General features: G+C 53.6%; 2 protein-coding genes and 1 long non-coding RNA gene across 3 annotated transcripts in view; 1 reads left to right on the top strand and 2 right to left on the bottom strand.

Moving 5' to 3' along the window:
* SLC12A5 (solute carrier family 12 member 5) overlaps window positions 1–4,249 on the bottom strand; it is a 39,053-nt gene extending 34,804 nt beyond the window's left edge. The window contains exon 1 of the mRNA XM_023197039.3: window positions 4,055–4,249. Within this exon, the coding sequence (XP_023052807.1) occupies window positions 4,055–4,175 (121 nt within the window). The 5' untranslated portion in view covers window positions 4,176–4,249. The remainder of the gene's footprint in view (window positions 1–4,054) is intronic.
* LOC111530013 lies at window positions 3,870–12,206 on the top strand. Its single transcript, XR_002727682.1, has 4 exons — window positions 3,870–4,405; window positions 4,898–4,899; window positions 6,059–6,175; window positions 10,924–12,206. It is a non-coding gene; the product is annotated as an uncharacterized LOC111530013 (long non-coding RNA).
* MMP9 (matrix metallopeptidase 9) lies at window positions 9,276–16,880 on the bottom strand. Its single transcript, XM_023197042.2, has 13 exons — window positions 16,623–16,880; window positions 15,587–15,819; window positions 15,040–15,188; window positions 14,622–14,750; window positions 14,357–14,530; window positions 13,926–14,099; window positions 13,350–13,526; window positions 13,081–13,236; window positions 12,172–12,451; window positions 11,910–12,049; window positions 11,436–11,586; window positions 11,236–11,339; window positions 9,276–9,587 (listed from the first exon to the last, which is right to left on the bottom strand). Exons 1-13 carry the CDS (start codon window positions 16,758–16,760, stop codon window positions 9,469–9,471), a joined length of 2,124 nt encoding a protein of 707 aa, XP_023052810.1. The 5' UTR covers window positions 16,761–16,880; the 3' UTR covers window positions 9,276–9,468.
* Between the last annotated feature and the right edge of the window lie 484 nt (window positions 16,881–17,364).

The raw sequence follows: 17,364 nt of genomic DNA, 5'->3' as shown, positions 1-17,364 counted from the left end.
AGCCACAGGACTGGGTCCTCTTTTCACAGGAGGCAGGCATAGCATTCCTCCTTATGGCTCAATCCCTCTGCCTCTGCATCTCCACTGCATTACCCCCACAACCTAACCCACTCACCACTAGCGGTAGCCTCATGGACCCAGGGCCCTGAATGCCCTCCTTCACTCTTCTTCTCCCCCACCCGCATGCCCCATCCTCGGACCCAAAACCTTAGCAGTGAATTGATGAGTCCAGCGCAAAGCACACCCCACACACATAGGGCTCACTGCGGAGCACGTCAACCACCACCGTCTCCGTGGCAACCGGGGGTTTAATTAACAGGCTGCAGCCCCATCACCATAGCAACGGCACCCCAACAGCCCTTTATTCCTCTGCAGACTCAGCCCATCTTCCCTCTTTCCCAATCTGGACCCCTTTCTCGCTGCACTCCCCCTGCCATCGCCACCCCACCTGGAGAACTGAGGCCTAAAGATCGCTCTGGTTCATTGAGAAAAGGGGAGGGGAGAGGAGGGGGATGAGAGAGAAAGAGAGAGCAGCCTGTCACCATGGCAACTGCAGCCCCGTTCATAACCAGTGTGTTGCCATGGAGATTCCTAGGGCTCACCTTGGGCTGAGGTACCGGGCAGTGAAGTTCTGAGTTCTGGCTTGGGGATGGGATGACTGGAGATCTCCTTAGACAGGCTGGAAATCTCCATATCCAACATATATACCAATAACAGCATTATTCTTCCCAATTTACAGATGGAGAGACTGAAACATGAGGTTTGGGTCTAGAGGAGGCAGACAGCTTCATCCTTCCAAATCATCACAAAATCTTAGCATTTTTATGGTTAGAAGGACCCTTAGATAGCTTCCTGTTCAACTCCTTTATATGATAGATGGGTATATTGAGGCCCAGAGAGGGGAAGCAATGTGCCCAAGGTCACATCACAGAGCCTGAGCTAGAACATAGATGGGCTACATTGTGGTCTTGCTCTATCCTCCCAGCATAAGTTAGCTCCCTCTCCCTCCATGGGGACACATCCCAACTCATGTTAGTCTTACCAGGTCCAGAGCTCTTTTCAGGGCCCCGACTCCTCCCTGAGAAACTGAGGCACAGTGGGGGATCAGGTAAGGGAACATGGGAGCATCTCAGAGTTGTAATAACTGTCACCAAGTCTACTTCTGTTCATCTAAGTTACCATCAATCTCCCATGACACAGGTGAAGAAATGAGGTGTGTGGCCCACAGTCCAGGGTTACTGGAGGATTTGAGGCTCACCTTTGCCTTGCATCTTTAACTCCTTATAAGTCATGTTCTCACCTGTAGCTCATCCTCTGGCAGCAGAAAGCACCCCAAGTGGCAAACCCCGCTCATTTGGCCCAGAGTAAAAGATAATACTCCCACACCCACACCATCTTCCCCAACCTTTCCCAATCTTAGACATGCTGCTATCCCTCCCTTTGGGTGAAGGCAAGATGTAGAAAGAGAATCTATCAGGAGCTAGAGGGCTGACACAAGGACAGCTGTGGGAAAGATACCACCAGATGCTGGGTTCCCCTAAGCAGCCCTTGTCTACTTCCCCATGCGGTGATCTACCAGAGAGGAGGTGCTTGAGGCTGTTTTGGGTTTAAAAGGTGAAAAGTCACCCAAATCATTGTCCAGATGGAACTTCTAATACACTCCTGCACACAGGTACCCACCCCTCAGATAGACACAGAAATGCACACATCAGCACACCCTTCAACACGCTGGCAATACAGTGACACACAGAAGCACTGAGTGAGTCACTGACCACCCCACAGGTCATCAAAACTAATGGGGGATGCTCCTCCCACAAGACACACACACACACAGCCTCTGCCACAGCACACAGCATTCCAGGCTCACACACACTTGCACACCCAAAGCCTGGGGGCTGTATTTCACTTCGACCATACAGAAGTCTGAGTGTGAACGGGAAAACAGCAATCACCTTGGGACATGAGAGAGGGCCATCTTATTCCTAAGCCAGGGGATGGGGAGTGAGAGAAGAGAAGGCAGGGGTAGAGAAGCAGGATCCCACAGCCTCCCTCCTCTCATCTGATGAGCATTATACACCTACTAAGTGCCAGGCTCTGGATCTGGAACTCAGAACACAAAGAAAAAGGAGACGATCCCTGTTCTTGAGATGTTCCAATGGAGGATACTCATAAGTAAAGAAAATGACTGCCATCCACCAGGACGTGTGCACTAAGGGTGCAGTGGATGGGCCAAAGAGGAAACTGAAAATGATTTTTGGAAAAGGTTAAATGAGCTATAACTTACAGAACGAGTAGGAGTTTTCCTGGCTGATGGAGGTGGGAGAATGAATGTGGACAAGAGCACCAGAAGCAAATGAGGAAAGAGAGTGACAGACTTAAGGCTTTGGCCTTTATTTCGCAAGTGATGGGCGGGGGGGCCTTCTGTGGAGGAGGGCTAGGGCAGGACTGGAGGCAGGGAGGCCAGTGGAGAAGATGTGGTCTTGACCATGTGAGGCTTGGAGCAGGGTGATGATGACAGAGGGGGGACCGATGCTGCCAGATTCAGGATAAGTTTCAGAGGTGAATAGCCAAGATGTGAGGACCAGCCGGATTTGCTAAAAAGAGAAAAGGAAGGGTTGAGAACGGCTCCAGAATTTGTGACTTTCAAATCTGGGAAGTTGGTAAGGTCATTCATGAAAATGAGAAAAGAGACAGATTATGAGAAAGATGAAGAGTGGAAGGAGCCCAGGAAATCCAAGTGGCCACAACCAGGAGGCGTTCGATTCACTGGAGCCATTTGGAATTCGAGGCCTCAATTTGGTCATCGGTACAATGAGGAGGTCCAATGAGGAGGTCCGCCAGATAACCATCTAAGGGCTACTCTAGGGATTTCGACGCTTGGGTTTGCTTCGGGGCGAGCTCACCTGCGGCTCGGCAGCGACCCCTGGCGGTCTGGGGAGGCTCCTCCTCCTCCTCCTCCTCCTCCTCCTCCTCCTCCTCCTCCTCCTCCTCCTCCTCCTTCTCCTCCTCCCCTCGCTGGGGCCACTCCAAGTCCTTCCAGACCCGAGGGCCTCAGGGCCAGGGAGAGGACCCCTGATGAGTGCCCCCTGCGGGGAGGCTGTGCACGCACCCAGGATGCTACTTCTCCACCGAAAGCCAGAAGGATCTTTCCCCTCCCCTATATTCTGTGTTCTGCGTGTAACTTCCGTTACAAGACTCCTGCACAGAGCCCGAGAGGAAGACGCCCCCAACCCCGCCTGAGCCGGCCCCTCCCAACCCTTCCGGAGCTCGAGCAGACGAGGAGCTAAGTGGGTCCCCGAGGGTCGGGATCAGCGACCCTACACGGCATCCTCCCTGAATCTAGCTGCCCAGGATCCACACTAACTTCCCTGCCTCCCGTCTCCTTCCCGGGATCCCCAGTCGCTGTCCGCTAAACCTCCAGGGAGGTAGAGGATTGGAGGATCCGCCAGGCACCGCGGACCCGCTGACCTGGCACCTGCCTCCGCAACCCTGACTCAGTTTTCCTCCCGCCCTCGACCCCACCCCCCTCCCTGGCCCCACTTTCATCCTCCTGGCCCAACTCATTCCCCACTGGTCCCGCCCTTTCCTGACCCTAAACCAACCTGGTCCCGCCGCCTCCCCTTTAGAGGCTCCTGACCACCCCCCTCAACACACAGCCCCCTCTTTCCCTAGTTCCACCTCCCCACTCTGGTCCCGCTCACTACTCGAGATGTCCCCGCCACTTTAGTGCCCTCCGGCCTACTCTCCACCTTGACCCGGGCCCTTCCATCACCAGACCCGCCCCCCTCGCCTCGGTCCCCACCCCCTCCCTGGCCCCCCCCCCTTCCCTTGTGGCCACGCCCACCTCGCGTCTGGCCCCTCCCCCTTTCCACTTTCTGTCCGCGACCCCGGCCCCTAGGTTTCCTAGTCCCGGCTCCGTTACCCCCTCAGGCCTAAGGCTGGGACCCCTCCCCGTCCCCGGTCTTGGCCCAGCCCCCTTCAACAGATGGTCCGCCCCGACCCCTCCTCCTCGTCCCGCCCGGCCCTGGCAGGCCCCGCCCCCTGCGGCCTCTACCTTTGACGTCTTCCCCCTGCAGGTGGCGGGGGTCTGCGACCGAATGCCGGCGGGACTCCGGGTCAGGGCTTCTGGCGGGCCCTGCGGGGGGCAGCGAGGTGACCGTGAACCTGCGGCTCATGGCGCTGAAAGGGGCCAGGCGGCCGCGGCGAGGGCCGGTATCGCACAAGTGGCTGCAGCCGGGCTCTAGGAGGGAGAAAGAGCTGATCCCCCCCACCCGCCCCCTGCCAGACGCGACGCTGCGCAGGGTCCTAGTGCCCGCTGTGCTGAGGGTTCCTGAATCTGGCCACTTCGCTGGGAGGCCCTGGGCTCCCCAGTGCCACCCGAAGGGCCTGAGGAGGCCATCTGCAGGTGAGAGTCGTCCCTACAACGGGGGCACCTCTGCTAGGGTCTCCTAAACACCTGGGGCTCATTCATTCATTCATTCATTCGGAACATGTCGATAGCGCTCCTGTGTTTCGGGCAATGGTGCGAGGGATACGTCGGTGAATGAGATCCACTGGCTTCTTGTCCTCAAGTGGCTTAAATTCTAATAAAGAGAAAAAGATTATACGTGAGCAAACGCATAGATGAGATCATTTGAGATTGGGTGTATGTTTAAAACTAGGGCCGTGGGATAATGGGTAAGAGGGAGGACTGCTTTAGGGGTGGTCTGAGAAGGCCTCCTAGAAGATGTGGTATTTGAGCTGCGACCTCACTGATGAGAAGAGCCAGCTATACAAAGATCTAGGGGGAAGAGTTCTCTGGAAGAAGAAATAGCAAATGCAGAGCCTTGGGGTGACAAGGAGCCCCGACTGTCCAAGAAACAGCAAGGTCATTCTGTCTGGAAGAGAGTGAGTGGAGAAGTGAGTGACTGGAGATGAGGGAAGAGAGAAGGGCAGATCATGTGGTCTTCTGAAGGCTTTGGGAAGGAGCCTGGATTTTTTGAGCAGGGAAATGATGTGATCTGATTTATAATTTAACAGGATCATTCTGGCTGCTGGGTGAAGGTTCGACTAAAGAATGGCAAGACTAGAAGCTGGAAATCTAATTAGGAGGCTCCTGCAGACCCCAAGCTTGGGGGTGATGACAGCCAGACTAGAGTGGTGGCAGTTGTCTGATTCCAGTTAGGTTTTGAAAGTGAAACTGTCAGGACCCACTGATGGTTCGGATGTGACATGTGACCATAAGAGTGAAATCAAGGAGAAATCCTGGCAGTTCACACACTGCTGGTGGGAGTGTAGTTAGGCAAAAACTACTTTGGGAAACTGTTTGGTAACATCTACTAAAGCTGAACATACACACATCCTTCAACCCAGCAGTTTTTCTCCTAGATGTATACCCAGAAGAAATGACTGCCCGTGTTCACCAAAAGACATTTACCATGAGTGTTCATAGGGACATTGTTCATAATAGCCCTAAACTGGGCTCTACCAAATGCTTGTCAACAGTAAAATAGAGAAATAAGTTGTAGTACCTTCACACAATGGAATACCATCTACGGTTCTCAGAACAATATGGATGAATCTCACACATAGAACCTTGAGAAAAAAGAGTCCAGACACAAAAGAATACCTACCCTATAACACCATTTAAAGAAAGTAAAAAATAGTCAAAGTCTATCTAAGCTGTTAGAAGTAATGATAGTGCTGCTGGGTACGGTGGCTCACACCTGTAATCCCAGCACTTTGGGAGGCTGAGGTGGGTGGATCACAAGGTCAGGAGTACAAGACCAGCCTGGCCAAGATGGTGAAACCCAGTCTGTACTAAAAATACAAAAAGTAACCAGGTGTGGTGGTTACTACCTGTAATCGCAGCTATTTGGGAGACTGAGGGAGAGAATTGCTTGAACCTGGGATGCGGAGGTTACAGTGAGCTGAGATTGCACCACTGCACTCCAGCTTGGGCGAGAGAAAAAAAAAAGTAATGATAGTGGTACCTCTTGGGGAGAAGAGGTAGTGATTGCAAGCAGGCTTCTAGGGTGCTGCTGATAATGTTTTCTTTTTTTTTTTTTTCTTGAGACAGTCTCACTCTGTCGCCCAGGCTGGAGTACAGTGTCATGATCTTGGCTCACTGCAGCCTCCACCTCCCAGGTTCAAGCAATTCTCCTACCTCAGCCTCACAAGTAGCTGGGATTACAAGGTGCCCACCACCACACCCAGCTAATTTTTGTATTTTTAGTAGAGAGAGAGCTTCACCATGTTGGCCAGGCTGGTTTCGAACTCCTGATCTCAGACAATCCACCCACCTTGGCCTCCCAAAGCACTGGAGTTACAGGCATGAGCCACCATGCCCAGCCTCTTGTTTCTTGACCTGGTGCTGGTTACACACTTGTGTTCCATTTGTGAAAATGTCTTCAAATGTATACTTATGATAGATACATTTGTATATTTATTATATTAAAGCAATGGTTCTCAACTGGAAGCAATGTTGACCACCAGGGAACATTTGGCAATATTCAGAGACATTTTTGGTTATTACAACTAGAGCGGGGGTGACTACCAGCATCTAGGGGCTACAGGTCTTTTGGGCTCTCTAGGTTTGTACCAGGGCTGTCTAGCCATGAGTCACAGTTCAACATTACCCTGCTGCACCCCATCCCCACACTGGGGCCTTCCTTAGCAGAGGGGGCTGACCCTGAATGGGCCTGGCATTTGGCCATGGATCCTGCCACCTCCTAGAGAAAGACACCAAACATGCTAAAAGGTACAGTGTAGATGTATGGTGTAAGACAATCCCCCACAACAAAGTATCCAGCCCAAAATGTCAATAGTGTAGAGGCTGAGAAACCCAGTACTAGAAAAGAAGTTTAAATAACTGATTCCTAGATTTTAGGACTGATTAGGTGTTCAGCTTGATTAAAGGTGGATGATATTGTCTCTTATTAAGGTGGTAACAACAGAGGAGCACATTTGGAAGGTGAAACCCAGGAGTCAGTTTGGACCCATTAGGTTGAGAGGTCTGTTTGGCAGCTAAGGAGCCACGTAGAGTAGGCAGTTGAACATATGAGTCTGGAGCTTGGGTTGGGGGAGAGGAGGTTAAGGCAGGAAACATAAATTTCACAGTGTTTAGCAGAGAGATGCTATTTAAGGCTGTGGGCTACCAGACATAACAGGGAAGGAGTATGCACAGCGCAGAGAATTCCCACGATTGAGCACAAGGGTGCCTCTGTCACCAGAAGAGGAAAATCCACCCAGTGAGGTAGGAGGAGACCCAGAAGTAAGGTTCCAGAGGCAGAGAGTTTCAGGAAGAAGGGCAGGATCCCCTATGTCAACGTGGGGAGAGTTGGTGTGGGATGAGCAGAGAGGAGCTCCTGTCACATCTGGCTACGAGAAGGTCATAAATGGCTTTGAAGAGGGGGGCTTTGGTGGTGTAGTGGGGTGGGAGCCGGGCTGGAAATGGCTGAGGAGAAAATGGGAATTGAGGAAATGGAGACACTAAGTAGAGATCATGCTTTGGGGAAGTTTTATTGTGAATGGGGATGGGGAGGGTAGAGAAATAGACTCGTGTCTAGTGGGAGGCAGGGGTTAAGAGAGATTGCAAACAAGCCATGGCGGGGAATGTTTGTACACCAGTGGCAGTGGGTCATTCGAGCAAGAAACAGGTGAAGGAGGAAGCTCACTCAGGATGGCAGTTCTCTGGACTTCTACTTAAATTCCCAGGTGGGCTCTGATTAAACCCATCACCTCCACTCATGTGCCCCAATCTTTCAGTCAAGTCCCTCTGCTAACCTGTAAGGTCAAATTCATATTCAGCCTGGCATTCAGGACTTCTCTCATCTAGCCCAAACTAGCACTCCTATCTTAACTATTCCGGAATCCTCTCCGTTCCCTCTTATCCACCCACTACCACCCCATGCTGGAGTTCTGAGCCATTCGAAGTTCTCCAGACACCCACTGTTTTTTCTCTTCTCCCAGCACTTGCACCAAGAACCCACATTCAAATCCCACTGTTACCACTCACTAGCTATGAGACTTTGGGTGAGTTGTATAATTCTCTGTGTCTCATCTGTAAAATAAGGGATTAGTGATGGCAGTAATAATAGTACCTACAAAGTAATAGTAGTACCTATCTCATCTGGTTGTTTTATCGTACATAATGCATGTAGAACAGTGCCTGGCACATAGTGCTGTACAAGGGGTAGCTACTAACATCAGGTATATGATCCATATTTTATTTATCCACTGCCTTACTCCTGGGCATCTAGGTTATTGCCAGTGTTTCACTAATAAACAATGCTGCAATCAACATCCTTCTATGTGTTGTCTTGTGCACATATGTGAGGGTCAGAAGGTAATTACATTTTTAGGTTTAGTGGTTCTTGATAAATTACCCTCTAAGAAGATTGTCCCTTGCACAAGAAGAAGCTCGTTAGTCCTTCGTAATTCAGTTCCAGTTCAGATGTTTCTTGATGAGAAATGTTCCTGGACCTCAACCACAACACAGACACACGCACCATTATTGTAGAATAAAAGATCATGCACTGTACACTCCCCAAGTGTGATCCCACCCCCACCACCCATAGAATTACCCTTGTAAATAGGTTAGACTCTCTGTAGGAGGTGGAGCCTCGAGTTGCATTTTAAGCAAGTTCCAAGGGCAATCTTATGCATTCTAAAGTCTAACTCATTTCTCTATACCCAGTGCCCAGTACAGGGCCTGGCTCCATGCAGGAGCTCAATAAGTGTTTGATGAATGAATAAACAGGTTGATCATTTCCTTGACTGTAAAATAGAAATAATCACATCATACTTTCCTAATAGGAATGATTGAATATGTTAACATTTACAAAGTGCCTAGAACACTTTCTTTTTTTTTTTGAGATGGAGTCTCACTCTGTTGCCCAGGCTAGAGTACGGTGGCGCGATCTAGGCTCACTGCAATCTCCGCCTCCCAGGTTCATGCCATTCTCCTGCCTCAGCCTCCCGAGTAGCTGGGACTACAGGCGCCCATCACCATGCCCGGCTAATGTATTTTTGTATTTTTAGTAGAGACAGGGTTTCACCGTGTTAGCCAGGATGGTCTCAATCTCCTGACCTTGTGATCCACCCGCCTCAGCCTCCCAAAGTGCTGGGATTACAGGCATGAGCCACCGTGCCTGGCCTAGAACACTTTCTGGCACATAGAAAGTACTCTATCAGTTATTTGTTTTTCTTTCTTTTTTTTTTTGCACTCTATCAGTTAAATACATAATGCATACATACGTGCATATATATATAAATATACAAATAAAGTCTGCTTCTAAAGGTTAGAGAATCCAAGTTTATTAGAAACACTCCAACAAAAAAGGAAGGTGAGAAGAGAGGGCCCAGCCCACCTCCACTCCTCCCTGTCCTCCAGAACACAATACCAGTTTGTATCCGGCAAACTGGATCCTTCCCCAGGGTTGGTCCCAGTGGGGATTTACATGGCACTGCCAAAGCAGGACAGGAGCCCTAGTCCTCAGGGCACTGCAGGATGTCATAGGTCACGTAGCCCACTTGGTCCACCTGGTTCACCTCACTCTGGGAACTCACGCGCCAGTAGAAGCGGTCCTGGCAGAAATAGGCTTTCTCTGCAGGAGACAGGCAGGCATGAGAGGAGTGATTCTAATTCTCCGACATATACAGAAATAGGAACAAGATCTTGACAACCGTCTCTTCTGCCATTTCTAGAATTTTCTAAGGTTTTCACATATCACCTCCATCCTCCCCACCTGTCTGTGAGATGCTGAAGGGCACAGACCTCAGTGCCCAAAGCACTGCCACAGAGCCTAGCACACAGTAGGTACACCATACACGTTTTATGAATGAACTAACAAATGAATAGACCAACTATCTTAATGCTCAGAACAATTCATTCAACACTCATTCATTGAACAAATCTGTTCACTCATCAACAAGTATTTGTTGAGCGCCTACTGTGCGCTCTGTTCAAGACACTGGGGGTAAGCAGAAAAAAATGCAGGCATGATCTCATATATCTTGGTGCTTACACTCTAGTGAGGCAAGAGACAATTAACAAGCAAACACGTAAATAAATGAGATTGGTTTTGAAAATATAGAAAGCAGCCAGGTGCTGTGGCTCACGCCAGTAATCCCAGCACTTTGGGAGGCCGAGGCGGGTGGATCATGAGGTCAGGAATTCAAGACCAGGAGAACTGCTTGAACCAGGGAGGCAGAGTTTGCAGTGAGCAGAGTTTGCAGTGAGCAGAGATTGCGCCACTACACTCCAGCCTGGGCGACAGAGTGAAACTCCGTCTCAAAAAAAGAAAATATAGAAAGCTATGGAGAAAATAAAAACAAGTAAATAGATAATAAGCATCAGAGAAGGCCTCACTGAAGCAGTGGCCTTAGCACCGAAACCTGAAAGAAGACAGGGGGACGGCCCGGTGACAATCTGGAGGGAAAGCCTTCCAGATAGGAGGAACAACTGGCACAAAGCCTCTAAGCTAGGAATGACCTTGATCTGTTCAAAGAGCAGCCAGTGTGGGTGGTGCAGAGTAAATAACAGGAGGAGTGGGAAGAGATGAGAACACGGGAGTGGAAGGTCAGATCCTGTTAGTTTCTTTGACCTTGGAATTCATCTGGGGTCACTCCCAAGACCATTGACCTCCACTCCTAGCCCCGCCCTAATCTCATGGAATATGTTAAAGGCACTGGACAGCCAGTATGGTTTGGGCTGGGGTGTTTATAAAGAAGATGGCAAAAAAAATGACAGACTCAAAAAAGATTTTGGTGACAGAAAATCTTGTTCGCCTTGTCAACTGTTTGGATGTGACTGGTGAGAAAGGAAAGTCAAGTGTAATTCCAGCTATCGTCCCCATATTACAGATGGGGAAACTGAGGCTCGAAGAGTAGAGAAGCAGTGAGTTGTCACAGAGCTGTGAATTGTCGCATCTCTCACTGTAGCACAGTGCCTGGCACATTGTCGGCACTTGATGACTGTTGTCTAATAAATAAGTTTCCATGCAAACCACCTGTGTCCTGTACTGAAGGAGAAACAACTTCCAGCCGGGGAGGCAGGAAATCTGGGTCCTGGTCTTGGTTGCATCCCTGACTTCCTAAATGACCTGGAGAAGGCCTCTGCCTCTACTGGGATCTTGTCTGTGCTGGGGCATTTGCTTCCATTTCCAAGGGCTTTATCTTCCTCGCTCAGATTTTGACCAATCACTAAGAAGAACCTAGCGTGTGTCTCACGAAGGGACCCTCCTCAGCCCTCACCTTGGTACTGGAAGACGTCGTGCGTGTCCAAAGGGACCCCGGGGAACATCCGGTCTACCTCGCTGGCGCTGCGGGGATCCACCATCTGCGCCTTCACGTTGAACCTGCGGGCAGGCGCGGAGGAGACAGGTGCTGAGCCGGCCAGCGCGCGGACGGACGGCGCCCGGGCTCCCCCTGCGGGCGGCCGCGGCGGTGCTCACCTCCAGACGCGCCGCCCGCTGAATAGCAGCATCTTCCCTGCGCCACGCCGGAGGGCCCCGGTCACCTGGGCCACGTCGGCGCCCAGGCCCAGCTTGTCTAGACGCCTCGGGCCCAGCACCGACGCGCCTGTGTACACCCACACCTGGCGCCCTGCAGGGAAGGAGGGTCACATCGGTCTGGAGGCGCAGAGAGAGCACGTACTCTTCTAGAACGCGAGGAGGGAGATCCCGGCGAAGCCTTTCCTAGCCCACGTGCCCGCAGTCCCTGCACCCCAGGAGCAGAGGCGCTGGGTAGAGCGGCGCGAGGGCATGGAGAGGAAAGGGCAGAAACTCAGCAGTCCCTACGTTTGCTAAACTGAGTCCGCCAGGGGGCGTATTTTTCTAAAACGCACAAGACGTTTCCTGGGTTATCGACGGCCTCTTGAGCCTCCTTGACTGATGGGGATTGACAGGGAGGCGTAGAAGGTAACCAACCAGAGAAGAAGAAAAGCTTCTTGGAGAGCGGCTCCTCAAAGGCCGAGTCCAGCTTGCGGGGCAACGCGGGCCACGTGTCGGCGATAAGGAAGGGGCCCTGCAGCCGGCTCCCCCTGCGCTCAGAGAATCGCCAGTACCTCCTGAGAACGCGAAGAGGGAAAGGACGGGCTCTGAGCCTTGGACCCAGGGCCAGTGGGCAGGAAGGGACGGGCAGTCCCTCCGCGAAGCCCCCTTCCGCATCCACACATCCCTGCCTCCTCACCCATCCTTGAACAAATACAGCTGGTTCCCGATCTCCGTGATGGCGTCGAAGATGTTCACGTTGCAGGCATCGTCCACCGGATTCAAAGGCACAGTAGTGGCCGTAGAAGGGCCAGCAGTGGGGGGACCTGTGGGGCCAGCTGAGGGGGGACCTGTGGGGCCGGCTGTGGGGCGCTCTGAGGGGCGGACAGTGGGGGGTCCAGTGGGGCAGACCGTCGGGGGAGCCGTGGGCTGCGGTGTGGTGGTGGTTGGAGGCCGTGGCTCAGGTTCAGGGCGAGGACCTAAAAAGAGGCACCGAATGAGACATTCCCTATTCCTGCATGCCTCTGTATGCCTAGAACATCTGCTCCCCTAAGCCTCTCAGTGAGGCCCCTCTGGCACACAGGCTCTTCCTCACTTAGCCTGCCTTCCCAAACCACAGGACTTTTTTTTTTCTAGCGGCATCCTCTATGACCCAGAATGGAGTGCAGTGGTGCAATCATAGTTCACTACAGCCTCCAACTCTTGGGCTCAAGGGATCCTCCCACCTCAGCCTCCAGAGTAGCTAGGACTACAGACATGTGCCTTCACCCTCGGCTAATTTTTTTGTAGAGATGGGAGTCTGGCTATGTTGCTGAGGCTGGTCTGGAATTCCTGGGCTCAAGCAATCCTGCCGCCTGGGTCTCCCAAAGTGCTGGGATTAGAGGCGTGAGCCACCATGCCCAGCGTAGACTGGCTTTTGAAGTCACGCCTATCTCTCTCTAGAGTCTCTTTATCACCATCTCTAAGCACTGACATGGCAGCGACTGGGCCCAGGCTCTATTTCCACATAGACGTTGAGGTCCCACCTCTCCCAACCCCCAATTCTTTGGTACTGTGGCACAGCCACGCCCTTTCCCCTCCTCCTCCCATCCCTGCCCCAAGGCCTCACCATAGAGATACTGGATGCCATTCACATCGTCCTTATGCAAGGGGGGCTCCTCAGTGAATCGGTACATAGGGTACATGAGCGCCTCCGGCACTGAGGTATGATCTAAGCCCAGCGCGTGGCCGAATTCGTGAGCCGCCACAAGGAACAGACTGTATCCTGAAAGGAGAGGGAGCCTGAGACGTGAGCGCCGAGCCAAGCCCCCAGCCCTGGCCACCTCACCACCACCACTGCCGGGAACCCTAGCCCCAGAGCCTCGGGACCCCGCCTACCTTGGTCCGGGCAGAAGCCCCACTTCTTGTCGCTGTCAAAGTTCGGGGTGGTAGCGCACCAGAGGCGCCCATCTCCGCGGCCCTCGCTGGTACAGGTCGAGTACTGCTTACCCAGGAAGGTGAAGGGGAAGACGCACAGCTCCCCCGCCGAGTTGCCCCCGATCACGGTCGAGTCGGCTGGAGAGACCCAAGGCCTTGGATGAGCCAGGTGGATGAGTCCAGTAAGTAGCCAGGGGCCGACCCGACAGGGAGCTAGACAATCTTGGTGGCCTAGGGGGCGCTGTAGAGCACTCCTGGGAAGAGGCTAGACCCGTGGGCGGTGCCTGGGACACCAGTACGTGGAAGAGGCAGCCAGCTGAGCAGATAAGGCCAGACCTCAGTGGCTGGGGCGGGGCCCTTGGAAGTCAAGGATGGGGCGGGAGCGGGGGGATGTGGTGTAGGTGGGCGGAGTAACGGCCGTTCTGAAGACCAGTGAGAGTGGAAAGACAAACTGATGAGGGAGGGGAAGAGCCACGTTTCGGGGGCCAATGCGTGATGAGAGAGCGGGGCTGAACCTAGTAGACAGGGCGGAGGTACCTCGGGTCGGGCAGAAGCCGTAGAGCTTGTCCTGGTCGTAGTTGGCGGTGGTGGCGCACCAGCGGTAGCCGTCGGAGCGACCGTCCGTGGTGCAGGCGGAGTAGGATTGGCCTTGGAAGATGAATGGAAACTGGCAGGGTTTCCCGTCAGCATTGCCATCCTGGGTGTAGAGTCCTGGGGCGAGGGGGAGGTGGGAAAGGGGGAGAAGGCGGAGACAGCACATTTTAACCCCCAAGTGTGTCCTGTTCTTTGACCCATGGACGGTCTGCAGTTCATCCCTCCTCTCCTCGTTTCTCAGATGAGAAAATTGGGCCCAGAGTGCGGGAGGGTGAATTGCAGGCCACACAGCACTAGCGGCAGGGCTGGGATTAGAACCCAGGACCATCAAGGGTGGTAGGCGCCCCCAGCCCTCGGCGCGCCCCCACACTCACTCTCGCTGGGACAGAAGCCAAACCGGCGGTCAGTGTCGTAGTTGGCCGTGGTACTGCACCAGGGCACGCCGTCGGAGCGACCGTCGGTGGTGCAGGCAGAGTAGGAGCGGCCCTCGAAGGTGAAGGGGAAGTGGCAGGCCGCGCCATCTGCGTTTCCAAACTTAGTTGGAACCACTGCGGGAGGAGGGGAGACCGGAGTCAGGGCGGCAGGTGATGGGTGGGAGAGGACAAGGGAATCGGGGGCCAGGATGACTCAGAATCTCACCGACGCCCTTGCCCAGCGACCACAACTCGTCATCGTCGAAATGGGCGTCTCCCTGAATGCCGGGGCCAGGAGGAAAGGCGTGTGCCAGGAGCCCGTCCTTCCCGTCGAAGGGATACCCGTCTCCGTGCTCTGAAGAAACAGGTGAAGAGGAAGAGGGTTAGCCGAGTAGTGCTGCGCAGATTGTGCACTGCCCAAGGCAAGGGCTCCGAAATAACTGCGGGCTGAAATCCCGCCTGCGCGAAACTCTCCCAGGCCGGCGCCCTGGCCCTTGCACTGTCTGGCAGGAGGGGCCGTATAAGCCAGGCCAGCGGGAGCAGGCAAGAGGAACACGGGGCCACTGCTGTCTCCACCCTCTCCGTGGTCCTCCCTTCCCTGACCCCGCCCAGGTCTCCTGGATTTTCCCTCCTCGCGTTCTCACCCGCGACACCAAACTGGATGACGATGTCTGCGTCCCGGCTGTACACGCGAGTGAAGGTGAGCGGCGTTACAGCGCTCCACAGCGCGAAGGCGCGGGCAAAGGCGTCGTCAATCACCGCCTGCGGCAAGTCTTCCGAGTAGTTTTGGATCCTGTAGAGTAAAAGCCAGAGGAAGCAGGTCAGAAGTGAAAGGCTGGAGCGGGGCAGCAGGGACTCCCCATATGGCAGAGGCTTCAACATACACAATGTTCCCTGCCGTCCACGCTCTCATCTATAAATTGCTTCCAGACTGTTTTTTTTTTTTTTTTTTTTATCTACTTAGACCTTCACAATGGCCCTGGCAGGAGGACTTGGATTGCAAGAGCCATTTCCCTGAAGGAAAAACTGAGGCTCAGAGGTGGAGACACTCCCCACGGGCCACACATTAAATAGTGAAACCCAGGGACCCGTCAAAGACAGGACGTGTTCACCGCTGGCCGGAGAGCCAGACCTGCCCTCCCTGCCCCACCGCCCCCACCCCCAACCCCTGACCCCGCGGCTGCGGCTCACCAATAGGTGATGTTGTGGTGGTGCCACTTGAGGTCGCCCTCAAAGGTTTGGAATCTGCCCAGGTCTGGGACCCCGCACCGTGGTGTTCGCATGGCCTTCAGCGTGGTGCTGTCCAGCTCACCGGTCTGGGGCAGGGACAGTTGCTTCTGGAGAAGCAGCAGCGCAGGCCCCAGAGATTGCGAGTCTCCATGCATCTCTGCCACCCGAGTGTAACCATAGCGGTACAGGTAGTCCTGTGGATGAAGGGGCACACACATGCCAGATCTCTGACACCTTTCTCTGTCCAGCTGGGGCCAGGACCCCCTCCAGACACTCATGGAGGGAGTTTGTTTTTTTTTTTTTTTTTTGGAGAGATGGTATCAGCTCACTGCAGCCTCGACTTCCTGGGCTCAAGAGATCCTCCCATCTCAGCCTTCTGCATAGCTGGAACTACAGGTGCACACCACTGTACCTGGCTATTTCTTTAATTTTTTTTTGTAGAGACAGGATCTTACTATGCTGCCTAGGCTGGGATCAAACTCCTGAGCTCAAGCCATCCTACCACCTCAGCCTCCCAAAGTGCTGGGATTACAAGTGTGAGCCATCATGCCTAGCAGGGACTAGCATTTAATAAAGCATTAAATGCTTTCCAGACACCAGTGCTTTCTGACCACCCAGGAATCTCCCCTCCCTTAGACATCCTCAGCTCCTTCTCACCCCTGGATGCCTCTAGCCCATTTCTACCCCACAGCTGCATAAGGTTTGCTCCTGCTCACTCCCAGCCCACACTTACCCCAGAACCCTCCAATGCCTCCCCCACCCCAAACCATTTCCCATTTCCCACTTAGGAAAGCCCTAATGCCCATTTCTGGCCATCACTGCTCAAAGCCTCCACAAGACCCTCCATTGCCTAACCCTGGACACCTCTGTTCTTCAGATATGCCCATCACCACCAACACACCCCTAAAGCATCTCCTCTGAGGCCCTGTGTCCTCTCTGGGAGACTCAACACCCTCCCGGACAGCCCTCCCCAACTCTAGACTAGGTGTTTGCCCACCTCTGCCAGCTGCCTGTCAGTGAGATTGGTTTTCAGGTCTCCAGGGAAGAGCACAAGGGTGGACTGGCGCTGTCTGGGGGCAGCCCAGCAGCAGCCCAGCACCAGGAGCGCCAGGACCAGGGGCTGCCAGAGGCTCATGGTGAGGGCAGCAGTGTCTGACTGCAGCTGCTGTTGTGGGGGCTTTAAGGAGGTGCTCCTGTGACCCCACCCCTCCTTGACAGGCAAGTGCTGACTCAGGGGACAGGGTGTGTGTGTGTGTGTGTGTGTGTGTGTGTGTGTGTGGCAGCCGTAGCATGAGAAAGGGCTTACACCACCTCCTCCTGTCCACTGCCCGCAGTCTCCACTGCCAAGTCAGGCAAGACCCCAGACCCACAGGAAACCACAGGCCCTCAGGGGAGGGGGAGGGTTTTGCAAACTGCAGAGCTTGTGGGAACTATATGAAAGGGAGGGAGGGGGATGAAGCTGGAGGGATCCCCCATCCCTTGGTCTGAAAGCCTCCAGTGGTCAGTCAAGGGAAAGTGGTGGAAGACTCCCTGAGACTTCTTTCTGAATCTAATGATCCCCCTGGCCCATCCTTGGCCTTTTGCAACACCCCCTCCCAGGTCAGATCTCCTCCCCAAACCCCTCCCCACACTCCAGGTTGTCCTCTTTTTCCCTCCCTGAGAGCCTTCTTTGACTCAGCTTCCTCTCCCTGCTTCATCTGGGGGCGGAAGGAGTGGACTCTGCTAGGCAGGGCTGGGGA

The sequence above is a fragment of the Piliocolobus tephrosceles genome, chromosome 20, assembly GCF_002776525.5.
Source record: "Piliocolobus tephrosceles isolate RC106 chromosome 20, ASM277652v3, whole genome shotgun sequence".
Classification (NCBI taxonomy): domain Eukaryota; kingdom Metazoa; phylum Chordata; class Mammalia; order Primates; family Cercopithecidae; genus Piliocolobus; species Piliocolobus tephrosceles.
The sequence above is the reverse complement of the archived record's forward strand: the minus strand, read 5'-3'. Positions and strand labels throughout refer to the sequence as shown.

What these genes read in the sequence shown, in the direction of transcription:
- MMP9 (XM_023197042.2), bottom strand. Translation starts at nt 16,760, where the DNA reads ATGAGCCTCTGGCAGCCCCTGGTCCTGGCGCTCCTGGTGCTGGGCTGC. An exon ending in TGGCTTCTGTCCCAGCGAGA is followed by an intron (nt 14,100 to 14,356) that starts GTGAGTGTGGGG and finishes CCCTCGCCCCAG; the next exon opens with GACTCTACACCCAGGATGGC. An exon ending in CTGTATTTGTTCAAGGATGG is followed by an intron (nt 12,050 to 12,171) that starts GTGAGGAGGCAG and finishes TCGCGTTCTCAG; the next exon opens with GAGGTACTGGCGATTCTCTG.